The sequence below is a fragment of the Diabrotica virgifera genome, chromosome 6, assembly GCF_917563875.1.
Source record: "Diabrotica virgifera virgifera chromosome 6, PGI_DIABVI_V3a".
Taxonomy (NCBI): Eukaryota; Metazoa; Arthropoda; class Insecta; order Coleoptera; family Chrysomelidae; genus Diabrotica; species Diabrotica virgifera.
This window is the reverse complement of record NC_065448.1, coordinates 199,381,086-199,404,391: the sequence shown is the minus strand read 5'-3', so window position 1 is coordinate 199,404,391 and position 23,306 is coordinate 199,381,086. Positions and strand designations below refer to the sequence as shown.

At 32.5% G+C, this 23,306-nt stretch overlaps 1 protein-coding gene across 2 annotated transcripts in view; it reads right to left on the bottom strand.

The window, feature by feature from the left end:
• Positions 1-21,282, bottom strand: part of LOC126887130 (tyrosine-protein phosphatase non-receptor type 21) — a 119,980-nt gene extending 98,698 nt beyond the window's left edge. The window contains exons 1-6 of one of the 2 annotated variants that reach the window (XM_050654485.1): positions 21,074-21,282; positions 20,600-20,971; positions 19,790-19,958; positions 15,308-15,552; positions 5,504-5,723; positions 3,409-3,634 (exon numbers count right to left, since the gene is read on the bottom strand). In XM_050654485.1, coding sequence (XP_050510442.1) covers positions 3,409-3,634; positions 5,504-5,723; positions 15,308-15,552; positions 19,790-19,958; positions 20,600-20,952 — 1,213 coding nt within the window. In that variant the 5' untranslated portion in view covers positions 20,953-20,971; positions 21,074-21,282. Of the gene's footprint in view, positions 1-3,408; positions 3,635-5,503; positions 5,724-15,307; positions 15,553-19,789; positions 19,959-20,599; positions 20,972-21,069 lie in introns of both variants that reach the window. The other variant, XM_050654486.1, reaches the window with a different exon arrangement.
• Positions 21,283-23,306: the final 2,024 nt, after the last annotated feature.

Here is a 23,306-nt window from a genome sequence, read left to right as displayed (position 1 = left end):
TATCTATCAACATCGACTTGTAGTCATAACATTTTAATATATTACATTATGTAAACCATATACGATGATGTTAACACTATTTACAGTGTGCTAGTTTCAAAATACTCGGCAGGATGCACTGAAGATGTTCTGTTTAGAACGAAAACGTTCTGCAATCCATGACATTTTATAGTTTTAAATAAACGATTTTATACCAGAATACATCTCGAAGTTTTTACTTCTGTATTGGTTTTTTATAATATATTGTATTATTTTACTGGTATGATTATAACAATTCATCAAAGTATAAATTAAACAGTGTAACAGAACATACGAACGGCAATTTCAGTTATTTAATAACACGAGAATGTATAAAACCGTATAAAACTCTATGCTTTCCCATAAGTCTCCGTACAAGTTTGTCGGGCGCTGACGTCATGCGCGCACCGGTTAAAAGTTGTTCTCGAAGTGGCTTTATCTCTGGTTGTCGTAGTATCATGCAAAATACGATACCCTGTTTTTAAACCAAGAGGAGTAATTCAAATTTACCGCGCCGTAATGCTTGTTTGTAATTATTCCAACCTCAGGCAAGTTTACTCTACTGTTATGAAATTTTGACACTATTGACATTTATGAAATTTTGACACTATTGGCATTTAATAGGTTAATTAAGAAATATCGGCGATATTTTGTGTTTTCTGAATTATTCCTTTAAATTTTAGATTTTTAGTCTGCTTTTATATAAAAAAAAAACAGTTGTTTGTAGAACAACTCGTTTAGCGACGTATTACTATAATATAATATTTATGGATTACCGTCGGAGACCGACATGGCCAACCAAAAAAGAAGATGTATTTGGTGATTTTTCTAGTGACATTATTGGGTGTGAATCCGTGTTTTGAGTTTACTCCTCCTGGTTTAAAAACAGGGTATTAACAGGGTAGTAATTGGATCATGTGAAAAAAAAATTCAAAAAGATTTTATTAGCTTATGAATTTCTCGAAATAACGCTATCGAGTTTTTTTTTAGATTCAATGATTTTTGAGCTTTTGGTATCATTCAGAAGTCAAAATAACGAGATGGGTGAAAATCAACATTTGTATTTATTATTGTTAAACAAAAAATAAGCAAAAAACAAAAAATATCTCGACAGTGTTACCTCCCGAAATGTCCAAATAAAAACTTATGCAAAAGTGATGCACACCGGAAAAGTTTTTGAATTGCGGAGTAATTTACAAAAGAAAAGGGGGAAAAGGCCCGGGGGAAAAGTGAAGGTAGGGATATTCAACATAAAGCGAAGGTGGGGATATTCAACATGCTGTATTTTCGGTAATTTTGCTCCGATCAATCTGAAATTTTGAGACAGTATTCTTGATTTATGCACTTTCAATTAAATAATAAAACAATCGAACAAAATTTTCAAACTATAATCCCCTCCCCCCTAAATAAATGCATTCGAATTCACAAGGTATTTTATAAATACAAACTGTTGTTGTTTCTTGTTTGATATTAGGTTTGTTTTTAATACAATAGATCTGAATGTGTTATTTAGATGGTTTTAAATGTCGAATTTATTTCTTATCTAATTATATTTTTCTGATGATCCTTTTATGTAACATACTATTTATTATTTTTCTCGTATTGTGTCTTGTACATGTTCTAGGTTATCCAACTCGGGGAACTGTACAAAACAAAGTAACTTAGTGGTGAATTTGCGTAAAATTTGTCGTCCTTATGAGACCTACTGATGGAGGATTCATAGTGTTGACAACAACACGAAATTTGGTAAGTGGTGCTGGTACTGTCCACCCTACTAAATTATGTTAAACAAACGTTTCTGGCTACTACCAGAGGCGTACGACGGGGGAACATGAATGGTTGACCCTTCCCAAATTCTACGCCACTGGCGGAATTCTTATTTTAGTGCAATTTTTTGATTCTCCAATACTTTCTATGTAAATAACATACTCTTCATTCATAACGATAAAGCCATTAGTTTTCGAGATATTTGAAGCTAAAAACGAAGGAGCATAATACATGAATCAAAATAAGTGTGCCTTTTCATTTTTAACTTCATATATCTCGAAAACTAATGACTCTATCGTTACGAATGAAGAGTATATTATTTGCATACAAAGTATTTTAGAATCTAAAAATTTTGCTAAAATAGCAGTTTCATCAGTGGCATAGAATTTGGGAAGGGTCAACCATTCACTTTCCCCTGTCGTACACCTCACGTAGTAGCCAGAAACGATTATTTAACATAATTTAGTACGGTCTACAGTGCCTACACGTTCTGCCAAGTATGACATGAATATGTCAAATTATTTTAAAGTATTCTTTTTTAAATAATTTATTCTTTATTTAAAACTTTAAGAACTAGGTATGTGTGACCGGTACTATAAAACTATTTGACGTATCCTTATGATACTTAGCAGAAAGTGTAGGTGCTGTACATCCTACTAAATTATGTTAAATAATCGTTTCTGGCTACTACCAGAGGCGTACGACAGGAGAAAGTCAATGGTTGACCCTTCCCAAATTGAAACTGATGAAACTGTTATTTTAGCATAATTTTTAGATTCTCCAATACTTTCTATGCAAATAATATACTCTTCATTCGTAACAATAAAGTCATTAGTTTTCGAGATATTTGAAGTTAAAAATTAGAAGGCACACTTACTTTATTTAATGTATTATGCTACTTCGTTTTTAGCTTCAAATATCTCGAAAACTAATGGCTTTATCGTTAAGAATGAAGAGTATGTTATTTCCATAGAAAGTATTGTAGAATCAAAAAATTGCACTAAAATAGCAATTCCGCCAATGGCGTAGAATTTGTGAAGGTTCAACCATTTACGTTCCCCCGTCGTACGCCTCTGGTAGTAGCCAGAAACGTTTGTTTAACATAATTTACTAGGGTGGACAGTACCAGCACCACTTACCAAGTTTCGTGTTGTTGTTCCATGCCTGTCAGGAAATATTCAAAAATGAATAAAATACAAGTTTAACTTTGACACCCTGTATTTCGGTTATTATCAACTTTCGTACTAAGGTAAGTTAGCTTAAATTGACCTATTTTAACCTCAGGAATCTAAGGTTAAGCTATGGCCCATTCTTTACCAAACACCCTGTAGAGAATCATCCAGCTAATCGTTGCGTCTCGTTCGCTTGCGGCTTAATTCAATATAAAACGTTTCTTTCCCAATTTTTGGTGCTTTCGAGACATTCTTCAAATTTAGTGTATGTTTTAGAAAATTTTCAAAAGAAGTCTCAGAAAGTAAAGAGTACACACTATAGTGCTCAGTACTTTATTGCTGTATAGTAAAAATATCTATACAAAAAAACTAACTTACTTCACTACTAGAAAATGTTATAAAGATGTTAAACAAAGTTAAATTGATTAAACCATAATGAAAAAACAGTTACCTGAAGAATTTCTGTATTTAAGCTGCATCGCAGTCTCATAATCAGGAGCTGGACGGTAGGAAGGTAAAAGACTCCTAAGAGCCTCTAAATCAGTCTGTTTGTTGAGATCTAAGCATGATGTCGATTGTGCTCTATGTGTCAAACTTTGGGTAGAAGAAACTGGTCGGTCCCACTGTATCGACGAATTTGTCACATCCTCATAGCTGTCTCTTTGCTTAAGTTTATCCTAAAAGTTGTACATTAGAAGTATGGTCGTAACTAGTAACACTGAATAGTTAAGGACGTAGGCGCAAAATTTCGTGCAAATGTGTTTTAAATGCATTCATTTTTTTTTTTCGAATCCTGAGAAAACTAATAAGTATTTTTGAAAAATTTAAACGCAGAATGAAAGATTACGTTATTACCGAGGGCCGAAAGTCCCTGAAAACTTCTATGTTTATTTCAATAAGTTACAGTGGTAAAAAAAAAAGAGAAACTTTAGTGTGATTTTTAATTTCAAATACTTCATTCAAAAGAAACTTTTTGTTTACTCTAAGGGACTTTCGGCCTTCCTTAATAATGTAGTCTTTCATTCTGCGTTTTAAGTTTTCAAAAATATTTCTTAGTTTTTTCAGGATTCGAAAAAAATCAACACCATGTCCGTGGGGATATTTTCTAAATCGAACAATCGCTATATTTGTCATACAACGCACTCAGTCGATGTGGTGACAAGACAGTGACAAACAAGACTACTAAATATTTGACACGGCTTCAGGAATATTTTGAGTTGTTTATTAAATAATATTGATAGTGTATTATTTGATAAATAATTCATTTAAGACGTGAAATTAATAAAAAGTTATTTATTGTTTATTATTAATTATGAAATATCATCATCCAGCCTCAAAAGTCCACTGCTGAACATAGGCCTCCTCCCCTCGTTTCCAACCCCATCTATCCTGCGCCGCCCTCATCCAGTTTTTATTTACCTTTCTTAAGTCGTCAGTCCATCTTGTAGGCGGTCGACCGACGCTTCTCTTGTCTTCTCTTGGCCTCCATTCCAATAACCTCTTCGTCCATCGCCCATCTGTCATTCTGGCTACGTGTCCTGCCCATCTCCACTTCAACCTGGCTATCCTCTCGATGACGTCAGTCACCTTTGTTCTTCTCCTGATTTCTTCGTTTCTGATTTTGTCTCGCAGAGTTATTCCTAACATTGACCGCTCCATTCTTCTCTGCGTGACTCTTAGTTTGGTAGCCGAGGCTTTAGTTAAGGTAAGTGTTTCTGATCCGTACGTCAAGACTGGGAGGACGCACTGATCGAATACCTTTCTCTTTAGACATGTGGGTAACTCACTTTTAAAAGTTTCTCTCAGTTTTCCAAATGCTGCCCAGCCAAGACCGATTCTTCTCTTCAGCTCATGAGTCTGGTTATCCCTGCCAATCGTAATTTCATGTCCCAGGTATTTATATCTATCTACGAGTTCTATTTCCTTCCCACCAATACTGATGTTCTGGTTGGGTACCAAATTTGTCATTATTTTTGTTTTTGAGATGTTTATATTTAAACCATAAATTCATAATATCATAATATTTCATCATAATAACATAATATAATCATAATAATTTAAATATTATGAAAGATACAAGCAGAGAATACACCAGGGTATATTCTGTGATCCAAGTATTTTGTTGTTAAAGATGTTCTCAAAATTTATCTAAGCGTTTCATAGTAATAATATATTATTAAAAAAATCACTTGTTCTTTTTTCTCGATTATTAGTTTTTATTGTATAGTATACAAATTATTGTAATCAATGAATACATAGTTAGTGAAAAAATAATCATATTAAGTCACTGAATAAATAGTTTAGGCGATTATCCAAGAACATTCAAAACCCATCTCTAAGTTAATGATGACAATGCCATTGTCAATTAATGTTTACATCTCTAAAGAAAGAAAAGTAGGGATAGCCGTAAAATATTTGCGCCTACGCTCTTAAACAAAAATTGTTTAAGATTATATTGAAAAAAGTGGTATAACAGTGGTATTCTTTATACATTTTGATGTGTGTAATAGCAAACTAACCAGTTAGTCGAATAATTTAATACTTACCTCATTTTGTTGAAAAACTGGAGGTTTGGGTGAAGCTTTCTCGTTTTCAATATTATTCATTTCATACTGTCTGTAAAAAATGTGCTGAAGAACACAGAACCGCCATGCATTTTTTGCACTTTCCACATCGTTGAATTGAAATTCTGCTTTATCAATACCACCAACAGATTCGATAGTAAAATCTCTTTTGTGGTTAATAACGTTGCTTATATCTGACCAACTAAAAAGATAAGATTTGTTACAAAAATGCCACTTTTCAGTATTCACTATAACATGAAAGTTAAAATCAAAGATGTTAAAAGTAAAATCAGAATTAATACATACAGGGTGTTAGTAAATTTAAGGGCTAATTCTACATGAAAAAATAATACCGGTTTGCTCCATAAACATATGTCCGCAAATTCTTCGTTTCCGAGATATGGGGTGTTGAAATTTTTATTTCAAACTGCCAATTTATTTATTGCTCTAAGACCGGTTGACCTATGAAAATGAAATTTGGTGGGTTTTAAGAGGTAGTTATTGCGCATTTTTTGACATACAATTAAGAATTTTATGTTCATCTTTGGCGCGCATACGGGTAATAGTCTGAATTTTTTTAAAGAAAAAATAGTACGCCAATGAGATATTTCAAATTAAAAATTATTTTAAATTCCACGTTTCATTTTTTATGAAAAACCTTGCTTGCCTTTTTTTCATATGGTGCACCGTTTTTATGCAGAAAATTAAAACACCTTGACGCGTATTTTTCATTTCTTAATACATTATCAAGAACTATCCAATATAATAATACTAAACTAGAACAATAACAGAAAATATTACTAATAAGATTTTAACTAGATGCAAAGCTGCAAGAAATGTTTAAAATGATCTCCTTTACAGGTAACAGAAGAATTTTATATTCATCATTGGCGCGCGTACGGGTAATGGTCTGAATTTTTTAAGAAAAAAATAGTACGCCACTGAGATATGTCAAACTAAAAATCATTTTTGAATTCCTCGTTCAATTTACGACAAAAACATCTTCCTTGCCTTTTTTCATACGAGGCGCCGTTTTTATACAAAAAAATAAAACATTTTAACGCTTACAATGTATTTTGAGTTAGTTTCCATAAATATGCATAGAAACTTAGTTCAAATACTTTGTAAACGTTAAGATGTTTTATTTTATTTCATAAAAACGGCGCCGCATATGAAAAAAAGGCAAGAAAGATTTTTTGTCGTAAATTGAACCAGCAATTCAAAAATGATTTTTAAATTGACATATCTCAGTGGCGTACTATTTTTTTCTTAAAAAAATTCAGACCATTACCCGTACGCGCGTCAATGATGAATATAAAATTCATCTGTAACCTCTAAAGGAGGTCATTTTTAACATTTGTTATAGCTCTGCACCTAGTTAAAATCTTATTAGTAATATTTTCTGTTATTGTTCCAGTTTAGTATTAGTATATTGGATATTTCTTGATAATGTATTAAAAAATGAAAAATACGCGTCAAGATGTTTTGTTTTTCTGCATAAAAACGGTACACCATATGAAAAAAAGGCAAGAAAGGTTTTTTTATCATAAATTAGACGTGGAATTTAAAAATAATTTTTAATTCAAAATATCTCAGTGGCGTACTATTTTTTATTCTTTAAAAAAATTCAGACCATTCCCGTAGGCGCGCCAATGATGAATACAAAATTCTTAATTGTATGTCAAAAGATGCACAATAACTACCGCTTAAAACACAACAAATTTCCGGTCTTAACCGGTCTTAGAGCAATAAATAAATTGGCAGTTTGATATAAAAATTTCAACAAACGAAGCATTTGCGGACATATGTTTATAGAGCAAACTGCCATTATTTTTTCATGTAGAATTACCCCTAAAGTTTTTCATACTTATTTACTAACACCCTGTATATGTAATATCAAAATACCAGAATAGATACCCTACCAAGATAAAAGTCGAAATCTTACAATATGACTGACTACAAAAGAAACCTATTCCAAAAAAGAATAACAAAAAGAAACACAAACATACATATCACAGAAAGTGGTGGAGTCGAAGAAAGCTGAGCAAAAATTAATCTAATATCTTAGACTCAGTCAAAGAAGTTCTTGGGGAACAAACATCAATAAAAATAAATCACTCCCAAAGCGGATAACTCAATGGTTTTGGTACAGAAGTGAAGGAAAATGTAAAGGAAAGAAAAAAGCTTACCTGAAATACATGTCAATCGAGACACAAGAGGCATACTATAATTACAAGCCAATAGGAAACTAAACACATTCACTTGTAAGAAGAATAAAAAATGATTACTACAAAAGGAATTATGGCGCTTTATAAGAAGTCAAAGAACGGAGGTAAATTAACTAATAGAACCAAAACACAGAGAAACAGATAAATGGATAGACTATCTAGAAAATCTCTACGCAGAGGAAGAACAAATGACGCTAGGACCGGAAACACCAGAAATTACCAGAAATGAAGAAGTTAATATAAGTACACAGGAAGTTCGACTAGGGGTCGACAAGACAAGAATTCTTGTCTTGATAACAACTTCTTGTCTCGTCTTGAGAAAAAATCAAGAAAAACGTCTTCTTGGCATCTTATATCTTGTCTTGACTTAATAAATTTCAAGATCTCGAAATATCTTGATTTCCCGGTCCGGTGATTCCCCGGCGAGCTTTTTATTGCGTTGCGTGCTAATAAAATAAGCATTTTATATGTCTCGCACATATTCTAAACTTAGCTATCCAGGATTTTATAAAAGTTGTTGAACCAAATTGAAAAAGTTTAGACATCGAAAAGGATTTTGATTATTTGGAGGATGATATCAAAGTAGAAAATGATTGATACTGCTTTAGATTTCAACTCTCCTGGAAGTAAAATTAAATACTTTGTAATAGAAATCAAAAACTCAGAGCAAATGCAACTTAAACTTAACAGTGGTTAGGAGACCATAAATTGTAAGATTTGTAAGATGAATATGCCAAAATTAGATTTGCGTACAAGATGGCATTTAACATTCGAGATGCTAATATGGGGTTTAAGTGTAAAATAGTTATTAAGGTACGAAGGGTATTATAAGGATAATAAAGCTTGAGGTCAATGGTGTTTATACCAAGGGCCTTTGGCCCGAGGGATATACGTTGACCGAAAGCATTATTATCCATAATACCCGTGGTGCCTTAAACGTTTAATGTCCGGCCAAATATTCTTTATTCAAAAAATTTGAATGAATTTTGAAATAATTAGTTTTCAAATAAGTACATTTACCAGCAATAGTCGTAACGTAATTGTGGTAACCATAGTTTTACTTAGGTTTTCATTTGTCAACTTGACAGTATTTAACTAGTTATTTAAATTTAACGCCCTAGGGCATTATATCATATTTAACTGACTTCGAAATCATGTCATTATTTGTCATATAATATATACCAGTCGGACATTAAATGATTTAACTATATTTTGCGATAACATCGAAAATCTAAATCATGGCAAGATATTAGATAAAAAATGGGCTCCGATCAGTAAATTTTGTTAGTATCTGAGAAGTTTAAAACACTTTCTTCAATACTCGAAGGGGAACAATATTGCCCACTCCCTTTCGTGGTAATTAGAATAAACTTATTTTTAGACAAACTGGAAATATGGGCTCATGACCTTAAAAATAAAATTGATGGGGGCGCTACCGATGAGCCATTAATTTACTGCATTAAAGCTGCGAGAGATAAATAAATACTGAAACACTATAACAAAACTAATAATTGAATATACTGTATAGTTCACGATATTTCAAGATTTCTTGTTTTCTTGACAATTGGTATTGACATGAAATTTCTTGTCTTGTCTTGAAATCTAAAATTACTTCGTGTCTTGATCTTGTCTTGAAATCAGAACAAGATCAAGACAAGATCTTGCAATTTTCAAGAAATTGGCGACCTCTAAGTTCGACAAACACTTGAAAAGCTGAAGAACAGAAAAGCTGTAGGTAAAGATGAAATATCAAACGAATTACTTAAATATTGTGGAGCAGTAAAGACAAAAGCAAAGAGACTAGAATGTCTTATAGCACTATATGGCAAAACCGTGATATTAACACTGAGATGAAATCAAGAATTAATAAAGCCAAAATAAAACAAATAATGACATAAGCATCAGAAACAAGAACCGATAGAGCCACAACACAAGGACTGCTCGAAACGGCAGAGATGAGAGTACTGAGAAGAATTACAGGGAATACACTGAGAGATCGAAAGAGGAGTGAACACACTAGAAGAAAATCTAACAGTATAAACGAATAGACACTAAAAAAAAGAATGGGATAACCACATAAGCAGAATAGGTGAGACCCGTGTGGTCAAAATAGCAAGAGATAAATCACCGATCAGTAGAAAAAGTATCGGCCGACCGCGCAAAAGATGGAGTGACAACCTTCCATAGAGGTATCAATCCGCCAATGAACAAACAGAATTGCTTATAAAGAGGAAGAAGAAAAATATGATGAAAGTTGAAGAATAAAGCCACATCAATCGTTTAGCTTGGAATAATTACTAATAACCGCTTGGTATGTAAGTAAAAACAGCCAAACTACTTAAAAACTACAGGCATTGTTTATAATAGAGTAATAGTTGGTCACGCAATAGATAAATTTGTTTGATTATAATGGAGACAGTCACCAGATGTCACCATCATTTCTGTCAGGGTCGCAACGTCAAACGTAACTGCAATAAATATAAAATGCATAGACACCAAGTTGGATACGATCCCATTCATAATAGGTCTGGATCCCGCGTATGAAAAAAAAGTTGATTAATAGCAAGCTGAAAATTTGTTAATAGCTTAAGGGTGTCTAGTCGGATAAACTTTGATATTTGGGAACACTGGAACAGGAGCAGTTTTAATTGTGGAACAGGTTAAAAATTTGGAACGGTCGCACCACGAAAACGGTACATTTATTTTGTCTGACAGAACAGACTTAAACTCTCCGAACAGAGATTAAACTCTCATGCAAAAATCAGACTGCTATTTATCACCTGTCATAATTCCTGTCATTTGACATATTCTACATGTTCCACTCATTAAAACGCCCGTTTGGTGATAAATAGCAATCTGATTTTTGCATGAAAGTTTAATCTCTGTTCGAAGAGTTTAAGTCTGTTCTGTCGGACAAAATAAATGTGCCGTTTTCGTGGTGTGACCGTTCCAAATTTTTAACCTGTTCCACAATTAAAACTGCCCCTGTTCCAGTGTTTCCATATATCAAAGTTTATCCGACTAGACACCCTTAAGCTATTAACAAATTTTCAGCTTGCTATTAATCAACTTTTTTTTCATACGCGGGATCCAGACCTATAACACACCAACTCGCACACATATTAAGAAAAATAAATATATGGAAGAATATATTCAAAAATTGAATTAATGATATCATGCTGCGTATAATGTATAGTAGCATGACATTATTAATTCAATTTTATAAATACACTCACCGGCAGAGAAAACGGGCACCCCAAAAAATGGGTCATTTTTAATGTCTTGTATTTCCTAAACCTGATGTCCGATTTAAGTAATTTTTTTAATATGTTATAGCCTTATTCTTTATCAATATCGCTGTAATAATATTGTTGCTAGACAGGTACATTGTCATTGTATACAGGGTGTACGAATCAAACTGTGTTTTTTTCTCAAACTTTGGAACACCCTGTGGAATGTTCTAGCTTTTATAAAATACTAAAATTAAAACCCAACTATAGCCACAGATTTTCTTAACATTCTGCTTTTTTATTCATTCGCTTATGTTGGATAATAAAAAAGTTAGGCACTTTAACAACTACCCCTATTTTTCGTCAATACAGGGTGTTTTTCAATAAGTACGGCAAGCTTTAAGGGGTAATTCTGCATGATAAAATAATGACAGTTTGCTTTATAAACTTATGCCCGCAAATACTTCGTTTCCGAGATAGGGGGTGTTAAAATTGTTCTTACAAACTGACGATTTAGTTATTGCTCTAAAACGGTTTGTTATATGCAAATGAAATTTGGTAGATTTTAAGAGCTAGTTATTGCGCATTTTTTGGCATACAATTGAGAATTTTATATTCACCATTGGCGTGCATACGGGATATATCTAAAATATTTATACCCGTATGCACGCCAATGGTGAATATAAAATTCTTAATTGTATGCCAAAAAATGCGCAATAACTACCTCTTAAAATCTACCAAATTTCATTTGCATATCACAAACCGTTTTAGAGAAATAAATAAATCGTCAGTTTGTAAGAACAATTTCAACACCCCCTATCTTGGAAACGAAGCATTTGCGGGCATACGTTTATAAAGCAAACTGTCATTATTTTATCATGCAGAATTACCCCTTAAAGTTTGCCGTACTTATTTAAAAACACCCTGTATTAACGAAAAACAGGGGTAGTTGTTAAAGTGCTTAACTTTTTTATTATCCAACATAAGCGAATGAATCAAAAAGCAGAATGTTAAGAAAACCTGAGGCTATAGTTTGGTTATAATTTCAGTATTTTATAAAAGCTAGAACATTCCACAGGGTGTTCCAAAGTTTGAGAAAAAAAACACAGTTCGATTCGTACACCCTGTATACAATGACAATGTACCTGTCTAGCAACAATATTATTACAGCGATATTGATAAAGAATAAGGCTATAACATATTAAAAAAATTACTTAAATCGGACATCAGGTTTAGGAAATACAAGACATTAAAAATGGCCCATTTTTTGGGGTGCCCGTTTTCTCTGCCGGTGAGTGTATATTCTTCCATATATTTATTTTTCTTAATATGTCGAGGGCTGAAAACAATAAGGTTCCAAGCGCCATATCATAAATTTTTCAGGAGACAAATTTCTAATTTTAAACTATCATAACTTCGTTATTTAAAGGACTGTAAATCTCAAAAATTATTTTATACTGCAGTGTGGTAAATTGTGATAACGCCTCACGTTAGGTAATGTCATAAGTAAGATTCTAATGTGCAATTTTGTAACATATTTACTGACGTCTGCAGTGTACTTGGAACCTTATTGCACTATAAGCCTTGTACTTGGAACCTTATGGAATTATAAGATAAACATTTCACAAAAATTTTTAAATTTTCCAAAAATTGTTAGCGCAATTGGTGAAATTATTATTTTAAATACAAAATCATAACACAAATCCCGAGTGCCCTCTGTTTTTTTTTATTTTTTTAATTTTTGTTGTAATAAAATTTTTTGGAAAGTAGTACGAGTAAGTATAAAAATTAGTTTTTCTATTCTCATGCTATAATATGTATATCAATTATGATGTCACTACCTATATCATAATGAACTTCATTATGATACAGATTTTTAACCAATAGAATCGCGATATGGCATTCGCGATAAAGGTGGCACACGCGCTGTGACCAATGGCGAATCAAATACATACGCTTTGACAGTTCTCAATATGTAAACAAACTGCCAAACTGACAAACTACTTAATTTGTTTGCGCCACAAAATTAATAAATTTTAATACACTAAGCACCAAAATTAACGCACCACCTTAAAAATGGGACATTTTTGATGTCTTGTATTTCCTAAACCTGTTGTCCGATTTTAGTGATTTTTTTAATATGTTATAGCTCTATTCTTCAAGAATATCGGTATAATAATATTGTTGCTAAAGAGATAAGTGTCATTGTATACCGGGTGTAACAATGATAGTGTGTTTTTTCCTCAAAGATTGGAACACCCTGTGGAATATTCTGGCGTATATAAAATATTGAAATTAAAACTGAACGGTAGCCTTATGCTTTCTTAACATTATGCTTTAGATTCATTAGCTTATGTTGGATAATAAAAAAGTTAGGTAGTTTAACAACTAGCAACGTTCTTCATCAACACAGGGTGTTTCTAAATAAGTGCGACAAACTTTAAGGAGTAATTCTGCATGAAAAAATAATGACGGTTTGCTTTATAAACATATGTCCGCAAATGCTTCGTTTCTTGGATACGGGATGTTGAATTTTTTCTTACAAACTGACGATTTATTTATTGCTCTAAAACCGGATGCGATATGCAAATGAAATTTGGTAGGTTTTAAGAGGTAGTTATAGCGCATTTTTTGGCATAAAATTAAGAATTTTATATTCACCATTGGCGTGCATACGGGTAATATGAGCTGGTAATATGACCCGTATGCACGCCAATGGTGAATATAAAATTCTTAATTGCATGCCAAAAAATGCGTAATAACTACCTCTTAAAACCTACCAAATTTCATTTGCATATCTCACCCGGTTTTAGAGCAATAAATAAATCGTCAGTTTGTAAGAAAAAATTCAACATCCCGTATCTCGGAAACGAAGCATTTGCGGACATATGTTTATAAGGTAAATAGTCATTATTTTTTTATGCAGAACTACCCCTTAAAGTTTGTCGCACTTATTTAGAAACACTCTGTATTCATGAAGAACATGACTAGTTGTTAAAGTACCTAACTTTTTTATTATCCAACATAAGCTAATGAATCAAAAAGCATAATGTTAAGAAAGCATAAGGCTACAGTTGAGTTTTGATTTTAATATTTTATATACGCCAGAATATTCCACAGAGTGTTCCAAACTTTGAGGAAAAAAGACACTATCATTGTTACACCCGGTATACAATGACACTTATCTGTTTAGCAACAATATTATTACAGCGACATTCTTACAGAATAAAGCTATAACACATTAAAAAAATCACTAAAATCGGACAACAGGTTTAAGAAATACAAGACATCAAATATGTCCCATTTTTAAGGTGGTGCGTTAATTTTGGTGCTTAGTGTATATTTTTTGTTGTGAATGATCATAGAAAAAATCATGTATACAACTTGCATTTAATTATCATTATGAAGCTCGTACTCATCCCTAATACTCGCTTCATAATGACCATCGTTAAATGCTCGTTGCATAATATACTATTAATATTTAAAAAAAATACCAATAAACTGTTAAAAGTATATTTATTTCGTTAAAATCATATAATAGAAGTATAACTTCTTATGTGTGTATTCTTTTTTTAATTTTATTTTAATAAAAATTTTTAGAAAGTAGTAAGTATTAAAATTAGTTTGATATTTAAATAAAATACAAATAAACTGTTACAGTGGCGAACCTAGTAGAATATTCCTTGGACGGGGGGGGGGGGGGGTGTTGGCTTGAGCACCGAAATTTTTTTGTATTGTTTGTGAAAGACAAGTTTAGTTACATTTTTCTACTACTCTTTAAATATTTTTATAAGCGCTGAGTGGGTACGGCACTGAAAGTATATTTGTTTCGTTGAAATCATATAATAGAAGTATAACTTCTTACGTGGGTACAAAGTACACACACTCTTAATTTTTCTAAAGTATTTGTCGCTTGGAACCTTATTGCCCGAACTTGAAAGTATTTCACGTACTTGAAACCTTATTTCATCATTGATTACACCGCCATCTAGAAACAATTCAACGTTTTTCAACTATCATTCGATGCAGAATTCTTTATTAAATATAATTCTTTAAAAAACCGATTTTGTACAAAATGTCGCTTGGAACCCTATTGTTCTCAACCCTCGATGAATGCGAGTTGGTGTGTTATGAAATGGATCGTATCCAACTTGGTGTCAATGCATTTTGGATTTATCGTAGTTACGCGTGACGTTGCGACCCTGACAGAAATGATGGTGACATTAGGTGACTGTCTCAATTAGAATCAAACAAATTTATCTATTGCGTTGACCAACTATTACTATATAAACAATGTTACAGGTTCTGGGTAATACTGAAATAACTACCTAAAATGACGCCCTTCTTTGCCGCCAGGGTAACCAACATAAACTCCGGTTAAACATATTCCAATTAACGTGTCCACACCTTCGTGGTCTTTTACCACATAAACTTCTTGTCCATATCCATCTAAACGTTGGCAGGCACAAATATAATATTCTTCAGCAGTACCCTGCGGTAAGTTATGTAAGGCAGAATGTTGCCTACTTGCTGCTTCTGTAAGGGTTTCTAGGAGGGAAGAATCCGTAAAAGCCTACAAAAAAAGTTATAATAAAAAATTCACAATCTGTCTCAAATAGTCCATTCTTCCACAGTTTTTGCTCATGATTTTAAAATTGACACGAATGATCCAATGACCAATGATCCAATTGACACGAAATTTGAAACACGCATAGAAAACATGTCAACAAAAAAAGGTAGTGCCGATGTGTGCTTTTAGCCCAGTGGCCCCTTCATCGGGGTGAAAATATGTATCATTTAAATAATAGATGTGGATCCCGCGTATGAAAAAAAAGTTGATTAATAGCAAGCTGAAATTTTTTTTAATATCTTAAGGGTGTCTAGTAGGACAAACTTTAATGTATGGGAACACTGGAATAGGGGAAGTTTTAATTGTGGAACAGGTTAAAAATTTGGAACGTCAGACTACGAAAACGTCCCATGTATTTTGTCAGACAGAACTTCCAATTAATTTGTTACCCTTTCATTAAACTGTCCTGCAAAAAGCCGACTGCTATTTAACACCAACTGGGCATTTTAATGAGTGGAACAAGTAGAACATGTCAAATGACAGGAATTATGACAGGTGACAAATAGCAGTCTGATTTTTGCATGAGAGTTTAATGAACGAGTAAAAAATCAATTGGAAGTTCTGTCCGACAAAATACACGGAAGGTTTTCGTGGTCTGACGTTCCAAATTTTTAACCTGTTCCACAATTAAATCTTCCCCTGTTCCAGTGTTCCCATACATCAAAGTTTGTCCGACTAGACACCGTTAAGCTATTAACAAATTTTCAGCTCGCTATTAATCAACTTTTTTTTCATACACTGGATCCAGACTTAGTCCCAAACTCGATAGCGAATTTAATTTATAGCAAAAAATGTTTTACAGACTTTTTCCGGTAAGTAAATATTTTCCAAGTTATTCACGCTAGAAATGGTTGATTTCATACCTAAAAATGGCATGTTTTGGGTGATTATTCGAAAATAACTTGGCAACAGCACATTTTAACCAAAAAGTTATACCAATCAAAAATAAATCTTTTAAAATAACAAATCCAATCGTTTTTTAAATAATTGTCGCAGCTATACAATCCGAGTTACAACCTGATGAAGGTGAGAGTTTATTTGAATTAAGCTACAATCAAAATTTTTACCATCAAATAACGTAAAAGAGGATTTTTAAAAAATACTCAAAATGTTTTTAAATGTATTTAATAAGAGCTTTAAAGTGAGCTGAGATAAAAGTCATTCGGATGGAATAGCACCCAAGTGATTAAAAAAACACAACAATTATCATATTCAAAAAAAGGAATTAAATTAACAAGTTTTCCACAAAAATGAAAATTAATCTTATTCCATGTTCCAAGCTTTAAAATTATAGCTAGTTTAAAATGCCTAGATTTGAAAAAAAAACTTTATTTTAGTATTAAACTAATTTTTGAATATTAATCATATTTTTCTATTTTTTCAAAATTACTCTGTAACTAACAGAGATATGGAAAATGTACACAAATAAGAAAATGTAGTATTGTTTTGGCGGATAATGTATCATTTTTTTTTTATTTTTATAGGATAAAAACTAATTGAGATGTTGACGTTTCAAGTTTGCACATTCGTGTGTGAAGTTCTTTTTTTTAATTCTTTAAATTGCATGCTTTAAAAATCAAAGACTACAAAAAAGTTCAACATATATCATATCTTGTAGTCCTCAAAATTCCCTGCAATATATGCTTTGAATCTATTAAATATCTTTGAAATTAAAGAAGTTATAATAAGAGAACTATTTACGTTTTCCTATCAATTATTTTTGCTGCTAAGACATCTGATAACTTTTTTAAATAATTTTTCTGTCATGTATATCTTTAATCACTTTACTATTGGGTATTACATATATTTGACAGTTTTATCAAAAAAAAAGACCTATCTTTTTGTTTCTTTTTAATTATCATGATTTAGTTCAAATTTTCATCTTTTTTCTTTATTGATCAACACTTACATATTTGACTTACACTAACACTACTTACAATTTTTAACATCATTTCATCATTGTATAAACCTGGATTCCGTGTACCAAAAAAAAGTTGATTAATAGCAAGCTGAAAATTTGTTAATAGCTTAACAGTGTCTAGTCGGACAAACTTTGATCTATTATGGGAACACTGGAATAGGGAAGTTTTAATTGTAGAATAGGTTAAAAATTTTAAACGTCAGACTACGAAAATGTTCCATGTATTTTGCCAGACAGAACTTCCAATTGATTTGTTACCATTTCATTAAACTCTCATGCAAAAATCAGAGCGGTGTTTATCACCAACTGGGCATTTTAATGAGTGGAACACGAAGAACATGTCAAATGACAGGAATCATGTTGGTTAGTAATAGCAGTCTGATTTTTGCACAAGAGTTTAATGAAAGGGTAACAAATCAATAATTGGATGTTGTGTCCGACAAAATACATGGGACGTTTTCGTAATCTGAGGTTCCAAATTTAAACTGTTCCACAATTAAAACTTCCCTGTTCCAGTGTTCCCGTACATCAAAGTTTGTCCGACTAGACACCGTTAAGCTATTAACAAATTTTTAGCTTGCTATTAATCAACTTTTTTTTGGTACGCGGGATCCAGGCCTAGTATTCTGGTATCCTGAATGTTATTTTTTATTTTATTTATCAACGGGCAATCACCCAATTAAAATACAGTATAAACATTAATCACAGGAGATTTTTAACCTAATCTACAGTAAATTTAAAAATTTTAATCATACAAACTAGGAACATTAAATAACAAACATTAACAAAAAATGTACAGAACACAAGGACATTAAGTTATCACACACAGTTTTTAAGCTGAGCTTTAAATTCTTTTGGAAAACTATAACAATCTAAACTTTCAGAATATTGGTTAGCAAACCTAGGTGTTCTAGACATGAAGGAGTTGTGTACATAGTTTGTGCGATGGGGTCTAACGTAAAAGGGTTGATTTAGCCATGTTTGTCTACTGGGAACATGGAGGCTAATTTTCTCCAATAGTTGAGGACCAAAATTATTGTGAGTGTAGTATGCTATAAAACATTGTGAGATCCTTATGCATGCGTCAGATTTGGAGAGAGGTTATGTTGAGAGACTTTTCCATATTAGAATAGTTAATTTCATCAACCCTCTGGTTTTGTTTAAATGCAATAAATCTTAAGAATTTGTGCTGAACTCTCTCAATATCTTGAACATGGGTGTTATAGTGTGGAGACCAAACAAATGAACAGTAATCTAGTGAGGTCTCACAAGTGAACAATACCATATTTTTATGGATGGGATATTTAGAAAGTCTTTAGACTTTAGCACAATGTTTGATAAACCCTAAAAGTTGAAGTGATTTTGAAACTATAGATGAGATATGGGGGATATAGGATAAGCTGGAATCGAGCACAACACCTAGGTCTTTTATCTGAGATACAGAGTCTAAAGGACAATCCTTAATAGTATAGATATGATTTGTAGGAGTTCTATTTCGACCAAAAACCATTAAGTGACACTTTTTAACATTAAGTTAAATTCCGTTGCTATCACACCAATAGCTCAACCGATCTAAGTCAGATTGTAATTTTTGATAGTCACCATCATTCTCGATTTTCAAATATAATTTTAAATCGTCAGCAAACATTAGGAAAAAAGCAAAGTGGAAACAGGAGGCAATATCATTAACTTAAGATATTGAATAGAAGGGGTCCCAGATGTGACCCTTGTGGCACTCCTGAAGGTACCTTAATTTCAAATGATTGAAAACCCTGAACAAGTACTATTTGTATTCTTTCAGATAGGTAGGATAACAACCATTCTAAAAGTTCACCCTGGATACCCAGACCTCTCAACATATTGATTAAAATCTTGCGATTTACCTGGTCAAACGCCTTCATAAAGTCTGTGTATACAGCATGAACCTGGAAGCCACCTTCAAGATATTCCACAAGGAAGTCGGTAAATGGCAATAAATTAAGTTCAGTGGAGCGGCTAGAGAGAAATCCAAATTGCTGGTCGATAAAACAGCCTTTTAAACTTGCTGACAAATAGTCACAAAGAAGACTCTCAAAACCTTTGGGAATACAACTCAGAATGCTAATCGGACGATAATTGTTCACTTGAGACTTATCTCCAGATTTCAGTATTGGGGTAATAAAGCTAGTTTTCCAGTAGGCTGGGTTATATTATAAAAATGGTAAAAATTTTGTGTTTAATATGTGTTTTGTGTTTGATTATTTTTTATGTTTGACATACCTTAGGAAAAAGCTGGAAATCTTTTAAATAATGAGCAGTGTGTCTTTCAGCATCAAAATTACCAAACTCAGCTTGCATTGAATAACTGGCCAACTCTACAGCTTGTTGCGGCGTGCAAGATATTCTACCTTCTATAACATCTTGTTTGAGTTGTAAAAAATAATGGTACCTACAAAATATTAAAAGTTTTACATCAATTCACAAAAATGTTTGGGAAAAGCCTAAAAACATAAACGAGATGGAAAAAGATAAAGGAGACAACAGTTAAGAGTTCATCTGATCATAATCATTGAAAAAATGTAACAATCTTCCATAGGGGATACTTTTACTTTAAATTTATTTTGTAGAACTGTTTACAAAGTGTACAGGTGAGGAGATCCTTTCAGACAAGTAGTACCTTTCCAGGGCCACTGCATCGTTAACCCTGTTTGAAGTAGCTAGTGTCAATGCACACTGTACCTGGGGGACTGACAGCTTAACATACCCTCTGAAGCACAGTGAACGGCTCACATCATTTTTAGAAATGAAAATGTAGTTGTTGGTACCAAGATTTGAATTCAGCACCTACATCTTCTGCTTTTTTAAGTGCTGGCAACTCTTCCCTCAGACACATTGAACAAAATCCTCCTGTTACAGTATGACTCCGATACATCTAAAGGTGAGAAACTATCAATATAATGTAAATTTATAGGTTTCTATTGATAATTTCCAACCTCTCCTAATTTCATCTCTTTTTATTTCACAACATATTAGGGCACAGTTATTAGGGCACTCATCACTGTATACATAAAATAATACCAAACCGCTTACCGTGAAACCTCATCATTGAATAATCTGACCCCAGAAATAACATAGTACATGACCCTAAGACATACACAAAGACCCTTAGCATGTTTATCTAATTGCCTTTTTATGGGTCTATCCAATTCTAACCAACACAAATTGTTGTCACTGTGCCTACTAATATATTGAAGTCCAAAGAATTTTGGTTGGTTTAAACTTAGCTTTTGGCATACTACATCTAGACAGTCTTGCCCAGTACTCTCTGAAGAAAGTGTACATTCTACTGTAGTTCCATCAAGAATTTCAACAGATATTACAAATAACGAATTTGATACAACACTATAATGTCGGGACTTTTTTAGTTTTAATTTAAAAGGCATTCTGCATATTTTTCTGTCACTAAAACAAAATAAGGCAAAGTTAAATAATTTGAGTGGTTATCTTAATATAATTATGTTAGTCTTATAATATTAGTGTATGATTTAAATGACATTAACCTACACTTGTGAGAAAGAGCTGAATTGAATCTATTTTTACGCCTTATTCTCGTACATATTAAACTTATTTACATTCTATTCACATTTCTGACACAGGAAAAATATCTTTTTAGAAAACAACAGACTTGTTCGTTGACATCTTTAGTGTTTGTCTAATGTCAGGCGTTCTCTTTCTAGCTTTAGGTGTGTGCTATTTGTTATTAAAAATACCTGAGTACAGGTGGAACAGTGTAAACAAATAATCAAGAACGGCAACCGCAAACAACAGTAATGACAATGACAACTGACATTGACAACGTCAGTTGTCATACACTGTTAAAGTCAAACTTCATTTTGATACATACAAACTGTTCAGTTTTCAATTAGATATACGCACTATAAATGGCAACGTTATTTCTCAGCTGCCCACCTAATGCACCAGATTCGCACCGATTCATTCAGCCATAGGGCTTTTCAACCATAGATATAATAACTATGGCCTGTTTTGAAACCAAGAGGAGTGAGTCAAATTTACCGCGCCGTAATGCTTGTTTGTAATTAGGCATTACTGAACTGTCAGAATAGCCGACGGATGGCACAATGTCAAGTCATATCTAATGTTTACATTGACATTAATTTGTAAAGAATATCCTGTTTGGTTTTGTTTTTTTGTTACTTAATTGTGTAGCGAAATCTGCGAAACTGTGATAGCAAATGAAATTTGAAGTGGTTTATCGCCTACAGAACTGAATAGGGCTTTTCATCGTTTGTCATTTGTTTCGAGCTTCTGTCATGTTGTATAATCTGTGTATAATATTAATATACACGGATTATACGACATATGACAGAAGCTCGAAAAAAATGACTGTGAATGAAAAGCCCTATTATCCCAAAGTAATAGTAGTTATCAGTTTGTGTCAATTTGTTTAACGGAAGGGGGAACTACTGTCGCAACTTTACTATGCATAAGAGTGAAACAGCACTGAGTCAAATAAAAAAGATGGTGTTTTCACTTCGCTCTGAATGACACTCTGTCTATGATAATAGGGCTTTTCATCGATTGTCATGTGTTTAGAGCTTCTGTCATATGTTGTATAATCTGTGTATAATATTCATATATACAGATTATTATACAACATATGACAGAAGCTCGAAACAAATGACTGTGAATGAAAAGCCCTATATATAAGTCTATGATTCGTCATAGGGCTTTTCAACCAGAGACATGTTAACAATAGACTAGGCTAGGGATATATGCCACTCAGTGCATCGGGGTGTAACGCCAATATCAAGTACGTTGGTCTAGCTATCTTTGTCTGTCGTACGAGTGTGAGCGTATCTACCAAGAAGTTAGAGTAATGGAACGACACAGACACAGAGGCTGCGGCGATCATAATATGACCCACATAACAATGATGTTCGCATCATGTTCTAAGCATATACTACCAACATTCGTCGGAGTATATTCTTTTTAGTATATGTGTAGTACAAGCATAGCATCTACCTTAAAAAACATTCTAAATTTCATGTTCTTTGCATATACTTCAGAGTATATTCTCGTACCGAATATACTAAGTATATTCGTGTACGTAGGATCTCGGAATATTCGTAAAAGTTTATTCTTAGAATATACCTTTATCGAATATTCTTAACACATACTTATAAGTACATTCTTAACACATACTTATAAGTAGATACTTTTAAAATATCTTAAAAATAATTTGTATGTATATGTATAGGAAGTATAATATTAGCCTTATAGATTATCAACTTCGTTATTTTTTAGAATACATAATTAATAAAATTTATGTATGTAGGTAGTATTGGACGAATTTCATTTCAAAATTGTTGTAGGGTAAAAAAGTTTAAACATTAATTGTATTAACGTTTACATAGATACTATTAAAAATTCGTTTTCATAATTGAAATGACTTTACCATTTCGAGTTTATCATGAATCATTAGTATTTTTACATCCTTGGAATTTGAATTTAGGTACATTCAATTCAATTGGCTGTGAGTTTCGACGGTAGCGCTATCTCGCGGTTTGAAACAAATACTTTTCTGATAAAATTTATGTATGTGAAATATACAAAACGAGAAAAATAGATACTTATCTAGAAAGACACAAATTATGAACTGAAATATTATTGTAACCTGATTACTAAATGAATACACAGAATTAATAGCAAAATTAATTATGTTTTTTTATTTTATTCATTATAATTTTAATATTTAATAAGTTAATATATAAGTTCG